The sequence below is a fragment of the Neomonachus schauinslandi genome, chromosome 3 (assembly GCF_002201575.2).
Source record: "Neomonachus schauinslandi chromosome 3, ASM220157v2, whole genome shotgun sequence".
NCBI lineage: Eukaryota > Metazoa > Chordata > Mammalia > Carnivora > Phocidae > Neomonachus > Neomonachus schauinslandi.
In genome coordinates, this window is record NC_058405.1 from 158,742,200 (window position 1) to 158,758,661 (window position 16,462).

General features: G+C 40.5%; 1 protein-coding gene across 1 annotated transcript in view; it reads left to right on the forward strand.

Annotated features, from left to right (window-relative positions):
* LOC110591947 (aldehyde oxidase 4-like) overlaps positions 1-16,462 on the forward strand; it is a 58,647-nt gene that overhangs the window by 17,021 nt on the left and 25,164 nt on the right. Inside the window, 12 exon segments of the mRNA XM_021702938.1 lie at positions 31-175; positions 439-531; positions 2,707-2,858; positions 4,230-4,323; positions 5,945-6,054; positions 8,233-8,417; positions 9,436-9,598; positions 11,825-11,917; positions 12,644-12,813; positions 13,368-13,482; positions 14,240-14,362; positions 16,082-16,178. Of these exon segments, the coding sequence (XP_021558613.1) occupies positions 31-175; positions 439-531; positions 2,707-2,858; positions 4,230-4,323; positions 5,945-6,054; positions 8,233-8,417; positions 9,436-9,598; positions 11,825-11,917; positions 12,644-12,813; positions 13,368-13,482; positions 14,240-14,362; positions 16,082-16,178 (1,540 nt within the window).

Below are 16,462 nucleotides of genomic sequence, written 5' to 3' on the forward strand. Positions count from 1 at the left end.
CAAAAGCCTGTTGGATTTGTTTCTCTGCAGAGAATGGCAGAAGATCCAAACAAGAGAAGGCTGACATTCCTGGGGGAGAGGACCACCTGGATTGCCCCAGTGACCCTCAATGACCTTCTGGAGCTGAAAGCCAATTTCCCTGAGGCCCCCCTCATTATGGGGAACACTGCAGTGGGTGGGTGGTTTTTAAGCATGTTCCTTAGTCTAGCTCAGGTAACCTAGACATCTGTCTCTCTTTTTAAACTCTTTGGAAATGTAGTTCATTTTAATTAATAGATACCTATGGTATCTATTAGAATGCTTTAGAATGCTACATTGTTTTCTTTTGCAAATGGTGTTGTTTGTGTCACAGTTTTCACTCTGGATTATCAGTGAGCAACATCTGTTAGCACCCATTGACTTCCTTTTCTAATTACTTTAAATGCTTTTCTCCTTAAGGACCCAGCATTAAATTCAGAGATGAATTCCATCCAATTTTCATATCTCCACTTGGCCTTCCAGAACTATATTTTGTGGACTACACAGATGATGGTATGAACCTTCTTTTTCCTTGGCTGTTGATAGGCTGTGAGTAATTATATGCACTGGGCTTATTTGAGCACTTCATAGAATATCCGACCTCATTTATTCATTCAGAAATATTTATTGAGCATCTACTATGTGTCCTCTATGAGTTTTATCAAACTGAATTATTTCAGCTATGCCACTGAGTACTACATGGTCCTAGGAGCCATAATGGTGGGAAGATGCCATGTTGGTTGTCCAGATATAGAGAGATTGACTGAATAAGGAGACTTAAGACATTGGCTGACCTGTAGGAAAGGTTCTTGCCAGATATTAGTGCCTGATTCATAAATTTGCTCAAGGCTCAGCTTATACCCACACATATTCAAAAAAAAATTCTGGGACACAAAATTTGAAAATTTAATTGTAACTATCTTATTTATTTTTATAGTCTTTTCACAATTTACCAAATGCTTTCACATCTCTTGTTTCTTTTAATCCTCATGACAGTCCTGGAAGGCAGAGATAGCAGGTGGTAGCCTTGGTATCTCCTTTCTCCTAAAGAAGATAAAAAATCAAAGGAGTTAAGTAAATTTCCCAACTTCACACAGCTAACACATGATCAAATCAGGACTAGACTCCAGGGTTTCTTACTTCTAGTCAAGTTCTCCTTCCACATAATACACTGAATAAAACTGAGAAACATATCCAAACTCAGCATTTGAATAGATAACAGGGTATAGGAGATAAAAATTTTCTTTTTTTTTTTTAAAGATTTTGTTTATTTATTTGACAGAGAGAGACACAGCAACAGAGGGAACACAAGCAGGGGGAGTGGGAGAGGGAGAAGCAGGCTTCCTACGGAGCAGGGAGCCCAATGCGGGGCTCGATCCCAGGACCCTGGGATCATGACCTGAGCCGAAGGCAGACGCTCAACAACTGAGCCACCCAGGTGCCACCTAGGAGATAAAAATTCTACTTTGAAGTAAGGTTCTCCCCAATGAGTAAATAGAAATCAAATGAGAAATTATCTGCTTTCCCCTCTGATCTGCCAATTTTAAGTCAATCTGCCCATTCATTTTTTTTTTAACCTGTTGGAATGTTCGTATCAGTGGACTCATAGGAAGAAATGGGGCACGGGGAGGCCAGGCTGATACAGCAGAGGGTTGGAAGTAAGGTGTGGAGGTACTTGGTTAGGGTGGGGTGGGAGTGAAGGGGCTGGGGAGGAGGGAGAGCCTATAACACTAAGTCAGTGTTTCTCAACCTTTTCATTATTGCCTCACTAGGGAGCAATAGACACTTTCCCCCTAATCATCCCTCCACGAAATTTTAACACCATAGATAGACCATGTATCTGTTTATGTACAGTATGTATATCAGGGCTTTATACATCAAAAGAGTAAGATTTTCTTCACCCCTTTTGGGCTGGTATTACCTTCCTTGAGAATGTATGAACTAGACGACATCACTACTCAAAGCATTCCCTGAAAGCACACTTGCAAGCAAAACTGACCCAAAGTACAGACAAGTGTCTATTCTTGTTGTTCTGTTAAGGGAACAATATGAAGAGATGGCTGTAGAAGAAGGGCAAATGGGCAATGCAAATGTGTAGGTCACTTCCCATTTAGACTTAATGATCTTTTAAAAGTCTTACAGAATCAGGGTGCTTTGGGTGGCTCAGTTGAGCATTGACTCTGAGTTTCGGCTCAGGTCATGATCTCAGTGTCATGGGATCAAGCCCCACATGGGACTCTGTGCTCAGCTCAGAGTCTGCGGGAGATTACGTCCCTCTCCCTCTCCCTCTGCTCCTCCCCCTGCTCGCTCGCTCTCTCTTTCTAAAATGAATAAATAAAATCTTAAAAAAATAAAACACAAAAGTCTTATAGAATCTTGACTGAAATTTTTATATTTGATCAATTTATTCAGGAAAACACTAAATTGGGAATTAACACAGTAATGAGTTTCAGATATCTGTGGTTGGTATGTCCTAAAATGTGTGGCACATGTGACTGTATGCATGACTGAGAAAAAGAATTTGGTACTTAATATTTGGGAATAAAGCAAATTGCCAGAAATATCTTTACCTTTCATTTTTCTAAGTTAATATAAAAAGAGAAGATATACTTGAAAGATTATTTCTATGTAGTCCATACATCTTGTTATAATTCACCTTCAGTTTATATCCCACTGTCTTATTTTCAGGAGTGACGATAGGTGCAGGTTGCAGCCTGGCCCAGTTGAATGATGCCTTACACCTTACTGTTTTGGAGCAACCAAAGGAGAAGACTAAGACTTACCGTGCTCTCCTGAAGCATCTGAGGACCCTTGCTGGAGCTCAGATAAGGAATATGGCGGTATGCACCCTAGTGTGATATGAAAGACACAGTTATAGACAGTCACACAGTGTGTTCAGTTTAGCAAATGTTACTCTGAAGAGGAATCCCCAATCAATGTCGAACAAGTCCCTACAATGTAAGTGTGAGTGTGTGTATGTGCCCAAAGTGAGAGTTACCACACTGCATGTATGTGTGTATCTTAAGTGAGAAATGGCATATTATATCACAAGATTATGGTACTGGAGTCTGAAGATGCCCAAATTCTAAACCCAGTCTCTCACCCATGAATGGTATGATCCTGGAGAAGCCACTTGACCTCTTTAAGCCACTGTTTTTTTCATTTTAAGAGTTAAGGTTCAGGGGCGCCTGGATGGCTCAGTTGGTTAAGCGACTGCCTCCGGCTCAGGTCATGATCCTGGAGTCCCAGGATCGAGTCCCGCATCGGGCTCCCTGCTCAGCGGGGAGTCTGCTTCTGCTTCTGACCCTCTCTCCTCTCATGTTGTCTCTCTCTATCTCATTCTCTCTCTCAAATAAATAAATAAAATCTTAAAAAAAAAAAAAGGGTTAAAGTTCAACCACATGGACTGTCCAGCCCTAACAGGCTATGAAATATGTCTTATCCAAGGTAGAGTAAGAAGAGCCTACATCTCGAAAATACTCTTTTATGGCTGTTTCTTGTCTTAAACCTTTGCACTGAGCTCAGTTTCTTAACATGTGCATCCCACATATCTATTCTTTGATGCCCCCCAGTTGTCTAGCTTATTGAGGTTTCCTTATTATTTAAGATCTAAGAGTAATTGGTTTGGACCACTGCCCATTCCACACATGACTTTGGTGTGGGGCATTTCTCCTGATTGTCTCTGCCCTTATTTCTGTTGGTTCTCAAAACTCACTATGTGTTTCCACCTTCTGCATCTTCTGTTCCTTTTTTGGACCAGGTTATTCCTCTCAACATCACCCCTTGCCCACCATCCCCTCAAAGTTTCTCATTCAAGCCTATGTCTGAAGCAACTCTGTTGATGGTTTGGAGTAACAGACGGATTCCACCCCACAGCAGCACAGCAAGCATTTTGAGTGAGAATGCTGCATATCCCGGTTCTTTAGAGTTCGCTCAGAGTCCAGTCCCCACTTCCCCGCATGTTATTGGACACTCATCCTAGGGTCAGCTCTCAAAGAAATTTTCTTCCAATAAGTTTGAACTGGGGTCAGGGGTGGGAATCTTGCACAATATGTGGCCTGACTCTATTTAGTTGCCCTAAAACCAGTACCAGATCATTCTATGAAACAAAGAAGAGAATTAAAAAATTAAAACTTACACAAGATCCCTGTACACATAATTCCTTATTTGTCAAGTAACTAGCTTAAAAAATGTTATCTTTTTTTATTTAGACTTTAGGAGGACATGTGGTGAGCAGACCTAATTTTTCTGACCTAAATCCCATTTTAGCAGCAGGAAACGCTACCATCAATCTGATATCTAAAGGTAAGAGATAAGCTTTAGGCATTCTGTTTTATAATTGTCACTGTCAGTTATGTAGCTCCTTTCATAAACCATGAATTAGGAACCCAAGTATATCTAACTTAGACTCACCAAATATATAGGCTATATCTATATTACCTCAAATGTAAGGATGAAATTGAGATCAATTATTCTGTTCTCAGATGTGTTATATCTTGTAGATCAGATAAGTTACTGCACCTGAGAATTTTTCTTAACTATTTGGCCACATTTATATACAGTCCAAATTGTAGTATCAAAGCATTTTTTAAATGAGATGTGTATCTGCAGTTTTAAAGCTTTATAGCACATTTCATTTCAAAGTTTTATAAAGATGGAAATTTTTCTTACAGGATTTTTCATTCTTTTTTTTAAGACTTTATTTTTAAGTAATCTTACACACAGTGTGTGGCTCAAACTCACAACCCCAAGATAAAGAGTCACATGTCTACCAAATGAGCCAGCAAGGCACCTCTAGGACTTTTCATTCTAAACAAAATCAAGTTTGTGGGGCATATTACTCATTACTTCTCTCTTTATTCAGAGACAGCTTGAGCTTTGCCAAGGGAAAATTATTTAAACTTAGTGAAATAACAATAAATGCATATTATTCATAGAGCTATTGATGTAAGATACCCCCTCTTTGATTAAAATCACATTTTTAGGGGCATCTGGGTGACTCAGTCAGTTGAGCATCCAGCTCTTGATTTCGGCTCAGGTCATGATCTCAGGATCATGGGATTGAACCCTGCCTCAGGCTCTGCACTGAGCAGGGAGCCTGCTTGGGTTTCTCTCTCTCCCTCTCCGCCCCCTCCCCCCCCAGCTCACATGCATGCTTGCTCTCCCTCTCTCTCAAAAAAAAAAAGAAAAAGAAAAAGAAAGAAGGAAAGTAAAGGAAAAAATCACATTTTAAAAAGTATAGTGGATCAAATAAGAGAGTATTGTAAACTGTTTAGGAAAAAAAAAGCTATATATCAGGCATTTCACCTCTGCCCCTTGTCCCATCTCTAGCACTTTGAACAGATCATTTAACCTCTCTGGATCTCTGGGCCTCAGTTTTCCCACTTGTGAAACACATTGTACTATGTTCTTTCCAAATAGCTTTAAAGCTCTTCAAGGCCAAAATTTGCGAGTGGTGTATAATGCGTGCTAAGAACCACAAAAGACTTTTCTTTTCTTTTTTTTTTTTTAGATTTTATTTATTTATTTGAGAGAGCAAGCACGGGTGGGGTTAGAGACAGAGGGAAAAGGAGAAGCAGACTCCCTGCTGAGCGGGGAGGCCAACACTGGGCTCGGTCCCAGGACCCCAAGAGAATGACCTGAGCTGAAAGCAGACGCTTAACCGACTGAGCCACCCAGGCGCCCCCAGAAAAGACTTTTCAGATTATCTGGTCCAGCCATGTCGTTCTACAGATGAGGAACCAGAAGCCCCAAAAGGATCTGTGACTTGCCTAAGGTGACCCAGGTTGGACTCTGAAACCAGAAACCACATCTTCTGGCTTCCAGCCTGCACTCTCTCTTTCCACCAGATGCATCATACCTATCCCTTGCTATGTATTCTCCTGTTCGATAAATTCATTCTAATCAAGGTCATTTTCTCTAATAGAAGGAGAACGGAAGATTCCTTTAAACGGCCATTTCCTTGAGAGATCGCCTGAGGCCTGCCTTAAATCGGAAGAGATTGTGTTATCTGTTTATATTCCCCACTCTACTCAGGTAAAGGCTTCCTGCTTACTGCCCACCCAGAGGGAGCTCAGCTTACCCTGCAGGGAGACTTTGGGGCTGCTCTTAGGAAGGGGCAAATTCTCAGAGAACCATTTGTTTTGCTTTCATATCAGGGCAACATTGTGACTTTCTTGGACCCTAGGCACTTCTGCCTTTGTGGCTCCCTTCCTCCATAAAAAGTAAAATAAAATTTTAAAAAATAAGACTTCTTCGTATAAAGATGAAAATAACCCAAATATCATTCAGTGTTATATACTCATTATTATTATATTCATTTTTTCTTTTGTTTTTAAAAGAACTTTAAAGGAAAAAATTTCTTGATATTCTAAGAATATTGTAGAGTGATAGATGGGAGCTACACTTGTGGTGAGCACAGCATAAAGTATAGAGATGCTGAATCACTATGTTGTACCCCTGAAACTAATGTAACATTGTGTGTCAACTATACTGAAATAAATTTTTTTTTTTTTTTTAAAGAATAACATTTCTGTGGGCCCTATCTCTCTGCAAACAGAGAGCCCTTTGTGTGAGGAGTTGAATTTTTGGTTTCAGATAAATATTCATCTTAGCCAAGATTGAGTAAATTTATAATCAGTTTCATCTATAGCAAGTTAAAGTTCATGATCATAAAGATACTTCCAAATCAACCAACATTTATTAACCACTTTAAATAAAAGTATTTATGTATTAACTACCTACCACTCGACATGCCAAGCACAGTGCTGAATCCAGAAGACGCTCCATGTATTCATAAGACATGGGTTCCTGTCCTCAAAGGTCTCTAGATCTGAGAAGAAGGGCTTGAAATTGGAAATAGCTAATCATCTCAGACAGGAAATAGGTGCACAAAGAGCCAGGGCAGTTCCAGTGACAGGGAGAAGTCCTCCTTTGGTGTTGCTCAAAAGGGAGGGAAAGCAGCTAGGGTAGAGCAGATCAGTAGAGAGAAGTGGGTGCTCATTCCAGGCGGGAGAACAACTTGGGGGTGGGGGCTAGGTGGAATGGCAGGTTGGAGGCCAGACAACAGGGCAAGGGGGCTGGGGCAGCCCTGTGAGATGTGGCTGGGAGGGAGGCTGGGGCTCCATCACCAAGCAGATCTATTGTTCCATCAAGGAGTTGGTTTGCACATGTTCTAGCAGACAGCCTTCTTTGAAGGCTTTAAAGCAAGGTAAAATCTTAATGAGAATGGTATTTTAGGAATGCCAATCTAAAATAGAAGATAAAAAAATAGAGGATAAGCTGGTTGGAGGAGAAACTGAAGGTTGAATGGCTAGTTAAGAGGCTAATGCAGTCATGCTGTAATTCAGGTGGGTGAGCATGAGGGTGGTGGCAACAGGAATAGGGAGGAAAGTCCCCACCAGTCAGTACAGTGGACTAAATAGAATCAAGTGTGTCTCAAGCATCTCTTTATCACTTTTGCTTTCTAAATCAAAAGTGTTTTATCTTTGGCAGGGTCCACAGTGGCACCCCTACCCCCAGCAAGATGCTGGCCACACAAAGAGGTTCCCCTACTTCGTGGCTCTAATATTTCACAGTAGTAATGAGATTAAGCCTAGAATGAGAGATTGAAATCTGGAAGGCACTTTGAAGACCATGTGATCCAGTGGTTTCCAACCTTTTTTTTTAAAAGTAAAATTCTTCATTCACATGAAATTTATGTAGAATGCCAAACTAAAACAGTTAAAAGTGGAGGTGTTGTAGTTCATCCTGAGAGGTACCACACCTCCTGATTTTCCCTTACCCCTCTCAGCAGCCCTGGAGGCACCATCTGATCAAACCCAACCTTCTCATTTTTAAAGAAAATTAAGACCCAAACAGTTCAAATCACTTGCCTGAGGCCACATGTGGTGACTCAGATTTGAAAGTAGGTGACCATCAACTCTGGAGCCAGACTGCTTAGATTTCAACCCCAATTCTGCCACTTACTGTATGACCTTGTACAAGTTACATAACCTCTCAGTTTCCTCAACAGTAAATTAGAAATGAGGACAGTTGCTCTGAGGATAAACTATTAGTACTTGTAAAGTATGGGGGCCAGTACTCACAGCCAACACTGTGGTAAAAAGCATTGTTTACAGGATCCTTTTCATTATAGCTGTTCATCAGAGTTATTGCTATACAGCAGACAGTGGAGAAGAACACTAAATATTCTGAGTGTTTTTCGGTTTCCAGTGGCACTTTGTGTCAGGACTCCGGCTGGCCCAACGTCAGGAGAATGCTTTTGCCATTGTCAATGCCGGCATGAGTGTGAAGTTTGAAGATGGTACAGACACGATTAAGGACCTTAAAATGTTCTATGGAAGCGTTGGCCCCACTGTTGTCTCTGCAAGCCAAACATGCAAGCAGCTCATTGGGAGGTATGTCCCAGCACATCTGGATATGAAACTCAGGACTTTGTATTTTAATATTTTAATGAAAATAACAGTTGGAGAATTTTTTTCTGATTACATACATATTACATAATCATATAGGAAATTTAAGCACTGTGGAAGAATTATAAAGAAAATAAAAGTCACCCAAAAGCCAACCTTCCTCAAGATACAATTCTTTTATTGCAGTTTCTATAATAAGATGAATGTACAAATTAATCTAAGTAGATAATATCATCAAATTTTCATTTTTAATTAACCAGCAAAATAAGTAAATGTTTCTAATACTGTACCCGAAGACATCTGAAAATGCCCTTACACCAGAGAAAGAAGATGAAATAGTCTAAAAGTTTAAATGGCCTTCCTCCTATCACTCTCATTGCTTCTAGTGTTTGGAAAGTAAGTTTTTAAAAATTCTTCCCACCAGTGCTTTTACAATAATTTTTATCTACCCATAATATTCATTGTCAACCATGCAATGCAACTTAATGCAGCTTTTTTTCTCGGATACTAAAATGAGTCGATGCTTTCGAAACATTTCTGTAAGAAACTTTCATTTGTGAAAATGTTACAACTGTCATCAATAATTGGGTCATGTGCTGGTCATTAGCCTGTATGTGAGTGCAAGGCATGGCCTGTTTGCTGGGGATGCAGCAATGAACAAGACAAAGTTCCAGATCTTGGGAAACTCTGATTTTAGTATTTTGTTACCCCAGCTCTCCGAGCTAAAGTCAACATTCCCAGGCCATGGAGTTACAGATAATAATAAAGGAGGATGGTTAGGAAATTGGAAACCGCTGCACCAGATTCTAAAGAAAGCTAGTGATATATCAGAGGGTATTTTGTCCAGACTTCAAAGATGAATACAGATTTTCTCCATCTTCCCTTGCTCTGTCAGTTTAGTCTGTCTTCCCCTCTCCTGTGACATGTGTTTACATTCTTTTCTTTTTTCTTTTTTTTAATTTTATAACTACATTTTTTAAAAATTTTTTAATTTTGCTACGAGGCTCTGGGATGACCACATGCTGAGTGATGCCTGCCGATGGGTCCTGGAGGAGATTCACATTCCGCCAGCAGCTGAGGGTGGTATGGTAGAGTACAGGCGAACCCTCATCATCAGCTTGCTCTTCAAATTCTACCTCAAAGTGAGGTGAGGACTGAATAAAATGGTAAGTGACTTCTCTGGGCCTCTGAGTGCCTTGACATTCTGAGCATGAGTCTGCACATGAAGGACTTCCCCTTTCCTGCCCTACTGCAGGAAGGGTATCAGGAAGGGATGGAGCCGCAGTGTGGTGCTTCCCAGCCTCCTCTGTCCCTCTCCCGCCCTCTCCCTTCTCCTCCTCTCCTGGGCTGGGAAGGGGACAATCTTGCTATTACATTTGTCCTCTAGGCTGTGTGACAATACTAATACACAATGTCAAGTTGATCTACAGGAATGAAAAGGTTTCAGTAATGAAATTATAACATCCTTTCCTATTTTAAAGAAAATTTTCTTGTTAAAACAATACCTTCTTTAATATTTAGAAAATGTGGATAAGCTAAAAAGGAAGAGAAAATCCTTTGTAATCCCATCACTTGTAGATAACCATTATTAACATTTTAGTGTGTATCCTTCTAGGCTCTTCTTTATGGATGTGTGTATATATATGTCACACATATACATCTATAGAACTGTTTAGCATAGCTTGCTTGTTTCACTTAGTAACAAACAGCTTTTGGTGTCATTAAATATTCTTCATGACAAAATGACATAATGGTTGCATGATGTGTCTATAGATAGCCATTATTTGATCTGTTCCTTATTTTTGGATATTTAGATTGCTTCTGGTTTTTTAACTGTTTTTTTCTTACCTAGCCTAGTTTAAAATGACCTTCACAGGCAGTGTTTCTCAGAATATGGTCCCTGACTATGAGTGTCCCCATGACAAGTCGTGAGCTGACCCAAAAATGGCAGATAAATGGCTACACACATTTCTTTTAAGGCTGAAAGCTTTACTCTGTTAGTTCAGCCAGTCCCTTTTTATCATTTTTATTAACATTATTTATTAGTAGCATTATCATAATATTCTTTATAAATTATTGTATATACTTATTTAGTACATATATTCAGTATATATGTATATAATCTGTGTATATCTAATGTTATTACATGTAATTTATTAAATATATGTCTCTTGTTTTCTATTCTTATATATTATCATTTGTTCTCTTACAGATTATGATTATATATTCTATCTTTATAGAAAATGCAAAAACAGAGAAGCAAAAATTTTAAAAATCAACTGTAAGCCAATAATCCTACCATAAAAACTGTTAACATTTGGAATACATACATATATATTTCTCTTTTCTTTTTTTAACAAGAAAAAGGGATCATACTGTACATAAATTTCTGTAATCCATTTTTTCACTTAATTATAATTCATGAGCGTTTTTAATGTCCATAAATACACTCCTATGAAATTATTTTTAATATCTGCAAAATATTATATCTTGTGGATGTTCCATAATTTGTTTAGTCAGTTCCCTCTTATTGGATATGTAGGTTAATTCTAGTTTCTTTTTTTTTTTTTTTTTTTTAAGGATTTTTTTTTTTTTAAAGATTTAATTTATTTATTTGACAGAGAGAGACACAGCGAGAGAGGAGTACCAGCAGGGGGAGGGGGAGAGGGAGAAGCAGGCTCCCCGCAGAGCAGGGAGCCCGATGTGGGACTTGATCCCAGGACCCTGGGATCATGACCTGAGCCGAAGGCAGTCGCTTAACCGACTGAGCCACCCAGGCGCCCGGTTAATTCTAGTTTCTTTACTATGACAAATGATCTGTAGCTGAACGTACTTGTAGATTAATCTTCGTCTGCTCCCTCAGTTGCTTCTTTGAGATACATGCCCAGAAGATTGGCCCAGACTTGAAAGCACAGCCTCTGTTTGGAAGTGCACATATTTCCACCCATTCGAAAGGAGAGCTGGTCATAAAGGAAGTCTCCACTTCCCAGAAATAGCATTCACTTTCCTGTGTGCATGAGCAGATATAGTCATGCTGCTGCTAGCCTAGGGAGCTCGAAGCTCAGGGCTCTCTCCCAGCAGGTCTGGGAGAATAAATGGGACAACCTGTTTCTTTTTTTTCTTTTTAAGATTTTATTGATTTGTTTGACGGAGAGAGACACAGCGAGAGAGGGAACACAGGCAGGGGGAGGGGGAGAGGGAGAAGCAGGCTTCCTGCCGAGCAGGGAACCCGATGCGGGCCCGACCCCAGGACCCTGGGACCATGACCCGAGCCGAAGGCAGACGCTTAACGACTGAGCCACCCAGGCGTCCGGATAACCTATTTCTACATGTGTTTCTCCAAGCTAGTGACTCAGAATGTAAAGTTAAATGTGAAATGATCTTCTTTTCAGGATCCCCAGAAGTTTTCTGATATCCCAGAAAGGTTCATGAGTGCTCTAGAAGATTTCCCCATAAAAACACCCCAAGGAATTCAGATGTTCCAGGTCAGTGGGGAGAGTTTTTTATTTTTTAATCTTTCTATGCATTCAGATGCATGCATTATGCATATATCTCCCTCTTTTCAATAGCTATATTTTTAATTATTTGTAAGGGTCATGTCTACCAAAGCCAGCCGACATTACCCATTGTCACTCACATACAATTTCACTATTTGCTTGGTTTAGCTTCTTTGCTTTTACTCTAGACTTCATAAGGAATTAGATTCTAAATGTCCCTCCTCAACTATTTCAGTTTTGTTGCTTAAAATGTTCTCCTTTTCTTAGTGAATGCCTGTCCTTTCTTCAAAACCTAACTCTACATTCACTACTTCTAGGAAGCCTTCCTTGCTTTAATAAAGCCATCCTAAATCCCCCAGGAACTTGTGTATTTTCTTTGCACCATATTAGCTGTATAAACTGTTCTTTATTGCTATATGAAGTTGATCATGTTATTTTAATGTGTGTTTGTGTGTATTATGATACCCTTACAAGCTTGTAGAATCTTTAAGGATGAGAACAGTGTCTTCCTTTTGGAGAGGTGAGGGGGTAGATTATAGCCAGAATATATCTCTTACCATGGTACTCAATGGACATTTATTAACTTTGACTCACAGATATGGATACCAACTGCCTATAATTTTTCTTGACATGTGAGTAAGCCAGATAGATCAGACCCAATTTTCAGTGCATGAGAATGTCTGGAAGTAAAATAACTGCTTTATTCATTGACAGTGTGTGGATCCCTACCAATCCCCACAAGACCCCGTCGGCCACCCAGTCATGCACCAATCAGCCATCAAACATGCCACAGGGGAGGCTGTATTTAGTGATGACATGCCCCCTATTGCCCAAGAACTCTTCCTGGCTGTAACCACCAGCACCAGAACTCATGCAAAGATCATGTAAGGAAATAAAAGATGTTTCTTTTTATTACTGGAATGCATTCACAATTTCACATTAAAATTGAGAACTTATGGGGCGCCTGGGTGGCTCAGTCGGTTAAGCATCTGCCTTCAGCTCAGATCATAATCCCACGGTTCTGGGATGGAGCCCTGCATCGGGCTTCTTGCTCAGTGGGGAGTCTGCTTCTCCCTCTCCCTCTGCCTGCCACTCCCCCTGCTTGTGCTCTCTCTCTGCCAAATAAATAAAATCTTTAAAAATAAATAAGTAAATAAATAAATAAAATTGAGACCTTATTATATATTTAAATCAACTAAGAATATTCATTTCCTCTTCTGAGTGGAAATCAGTCCTTTTTTAAGCAAATTCTTGAAAGAAACTAATGCCAAGAGTCCAAACACCTGCTAAACATCGGCACTTTTCAACATAGAATTTGGTCCCATGATTTAGTTATGACGTCCATTGTAGTTTTTCCCTGCATTTGAGGAATCATTTATATTGTACCCTGAACTCACCCCTGCAACTTTGATGTGCACTTTCGAATTTTCCCTCCTAGATCAATTGATGCTTCAGAAGCCCTGGCCCTTCCAGGTGTTGTTGATGTGATAACAGCAGAGGACGTTCCAGGAGATAATAACCATCGGGGAGAGGTCTTCTATGCGCAGAATGAGGTGTGTGATTTGTATGGGGCCTATTATTCAAATGCTCATTTGGAAACACCAAAATGACTATTGTTTATGCCTCTAATATCTGTGGATTCATGTTCACGTCACAAAGACTTACAGAGAACCAAGGACTCCATATCAGTGATTCTCAAATTCTCTCTTGAATTGTGGACCCTCTTGAGATTCTGATCATATGCCATAAGCCCTGTCAAAGACGGCTTCTTAAAAAAAATTGTGAAAACCATAGAAGCAATATAGAGCATAGGACATTAAAAGAACCAACAGAATTTCAGGATGACTGGATTAAAGTGTGCAAAATGGGAATAGTGAGGAATGCACCTAAAGATAGTCAGAAGCCAGGTAATTAAATTCTGTACCCAGTTTTTGTACCCTCTAAATCCCACTCAGTCCAGTGTTTTAAATTTATTCTCATAGGTAGGGGCGCCTGGGTGGCTCAGTCGTTAAGCATCTGCCTTCAGCTCAGGTCTTGATCCCAGAGTCCTGGGATTGAGTCCCACATCGGGCGGGCAGGGAGCCTGGTTCTCCCTCTCCCACTCCCCCTGCTTGTGTTCCCTCTCTTGCTGTGTCTCTCTCTGTCAAATAAATAAATAAAATCTTTTTAAAAATTTTATTCTCATAGGTAGAAAATAATCTTTCTTTTGGTCACAAGAACCCAGTGGGTAAATGTAAGAATGTGGGAACAGTAATTCCTTTTTTAATGATTCTGTGCCTTAGCTAATGGCGACATCTGCCTTTTCTGCAGGTGATTTGCGTGGGTCAGATTGTCTGCACTGTGGCTGCTGACACCTATGCTCATGCAAGAGAGGCGGCCAAAAAAGTGAAGATCACTTATGAAGACGTAGAACCAAGGATTATCACAATAGAGGTAGTCAGGCCACTTCGTGTCTTCTAGAATGCCTAGGATGGTATACTTCTGGCAGAATTCAACTGCTGGAGTCACAAAATAGTATAATTTGGGTTCCATCTATACTCAATGTTATCTATAGTTTCAGAGTGAAGGCTCTAGCAATATGCACCTAGAGACATAATTCTGAGAATTTCTCTGCTTGGATTTCCCCTTCCTTCCAGTGACCACTTCTTCTCCCATTGTCTCTTGCTAAGGCATGTCCTCTGAATACAGATAAGTAACACCAGAGGAATGTCCTTATGACTTCATGTAAAACTAGCCAGTGGGAAAATCCAGAGCACTGTGAACTGAGAACAGTTGTAACACTTACTGAATTACAGCCTGGGTCCTCTGTCTCTGGTCCACGTCCTCCAAGCTCTGGAGATGGAAAACCCAGGTTTGTACTCTGACTCCATCTTTTGGAGGCCTCTTAATAGCAAGGAAATTTTGGTAAGTTACTTAAATTCCTCTTACTTTCTCAGCTGTAAAATGGGAACTATAAAAGCACCTACAGAAAAGGTCACTGCAAGGGTTAGATGAGAAAACCCAAGTAAAATGCCTAGAACAGCACCTGGGAGACATGGAATGTATGCAGTAAATATTTGCTATTATTTTTATTTTAGTTGTTGTTATTAATGGGGGGATGGTGCTTTGCAGCCCCAGGGTTTGGCAAAGAGCTAAGCCCGTGGTGTGTCTTACTAAATTTGTGTGATGGAGGGAGAGAGAATAGGTGGGTACATGAGCAGTATGAAACCCAGCCAAGTAGGCTGCAGTCTTCAATATCCTCTGATTCCCCTCTGTTCTTCCCAAGAGTTGCCAAGTTCAAGTCTTTTCCAGTTATCTTTTAAATGCCTTTAAGTCTGCCCCTTTCTTTCCATCTCAGTTTCACCCCCATCATACCCTTCAGTCAAGATCTCACCATTTATTGTCAGACTTACTACAGTTACCACTTAAAGAGGCTCTTGTACTCCATTTCAAACTGTCTGCCCACCACATTAACTTTTCTAAGCCTCAGTGTTCATCAGGTCACCTTTCTTACCCGATCATGTCCCCCTCGATAAGGTTCTTAGCATAGAACTGAAGGTCTTTCATAGTCCAACCTCAATTTACCTTTGAAGCTCATCCAGCTGCTTCTTGATAGAAAACCTGCTCCCCAGCCAGCCTGACCTTGTTCTCTTTTTGGCCCCTCAGCTTGATTTCAACCTCAAACTAATGCTTTCTGAGGTGCCCTTGACTTCAAATGATTTCCTCTCCCATCTCTAACTGTCCTAATTCCATGCAATTCAGTGCCTAATTTAGGTCACCTACACAAGGCCATTTCTGAGCGTTTGCAGCTCCACCAGCCTCCTCCTTGGCCTCTCTCAACCCTCTTACCCCACTCCCCACTCATACCATAAAGTTGGCACCTGAATACCCAACTGCCTCAGGTCATCCCTCAGCAATCTAGAGGCCATGTTTCAGATATGTTTGTTTCCCCCTCAGCTCTTTCTCAGAGCCCTGAACAAAACTGAGTCACCAATGCCTGTAGTCCGTTGAATCCCAGTTTCTGCTGACTCTCCACACTGCTCAGATTGTCTGTTGTGGTGTGTGAATATCTGACAAAGCAAAAGCATAGCAGTTTGATGGATGAATGGCTTATTAGGATGTGAAAAAAACAAAACTTTTTATTGTTTTGGTTTATTTGTTTTTCCCTTGCAGCAAGCGCTAAAGCACAATTCATTTTTTTCCACTGAAAAGAAAGTTGAGCAAGGAAATGTAGAGGAAGCCTTTAAATACATTGATCAAATCATTGAAGGTAAGTGGTCTTGGGCCAGAAAAGTAACTCCTCTGAAGTTGAAGACTCTAAGTTCAGTCATCTGGTTTGAGAAATACTGAAACTTCAAGGCAGAGCTCTCAACCCTAGTGTGATTTTTAAATCAAAATTTAAAATGCACAAATAAGGGCGCCTGGGTGGCTCAGTTGGTTGGGCGACTGCCTTCGGCTCAGGTCATGATCCTGGAGTCCCGGGATCGAGTCCCACATCAGGCTCCCTGCTCAGCGGGGAGTCTGCTTCACCCTCTGACCCTCCTCCCTCTCATG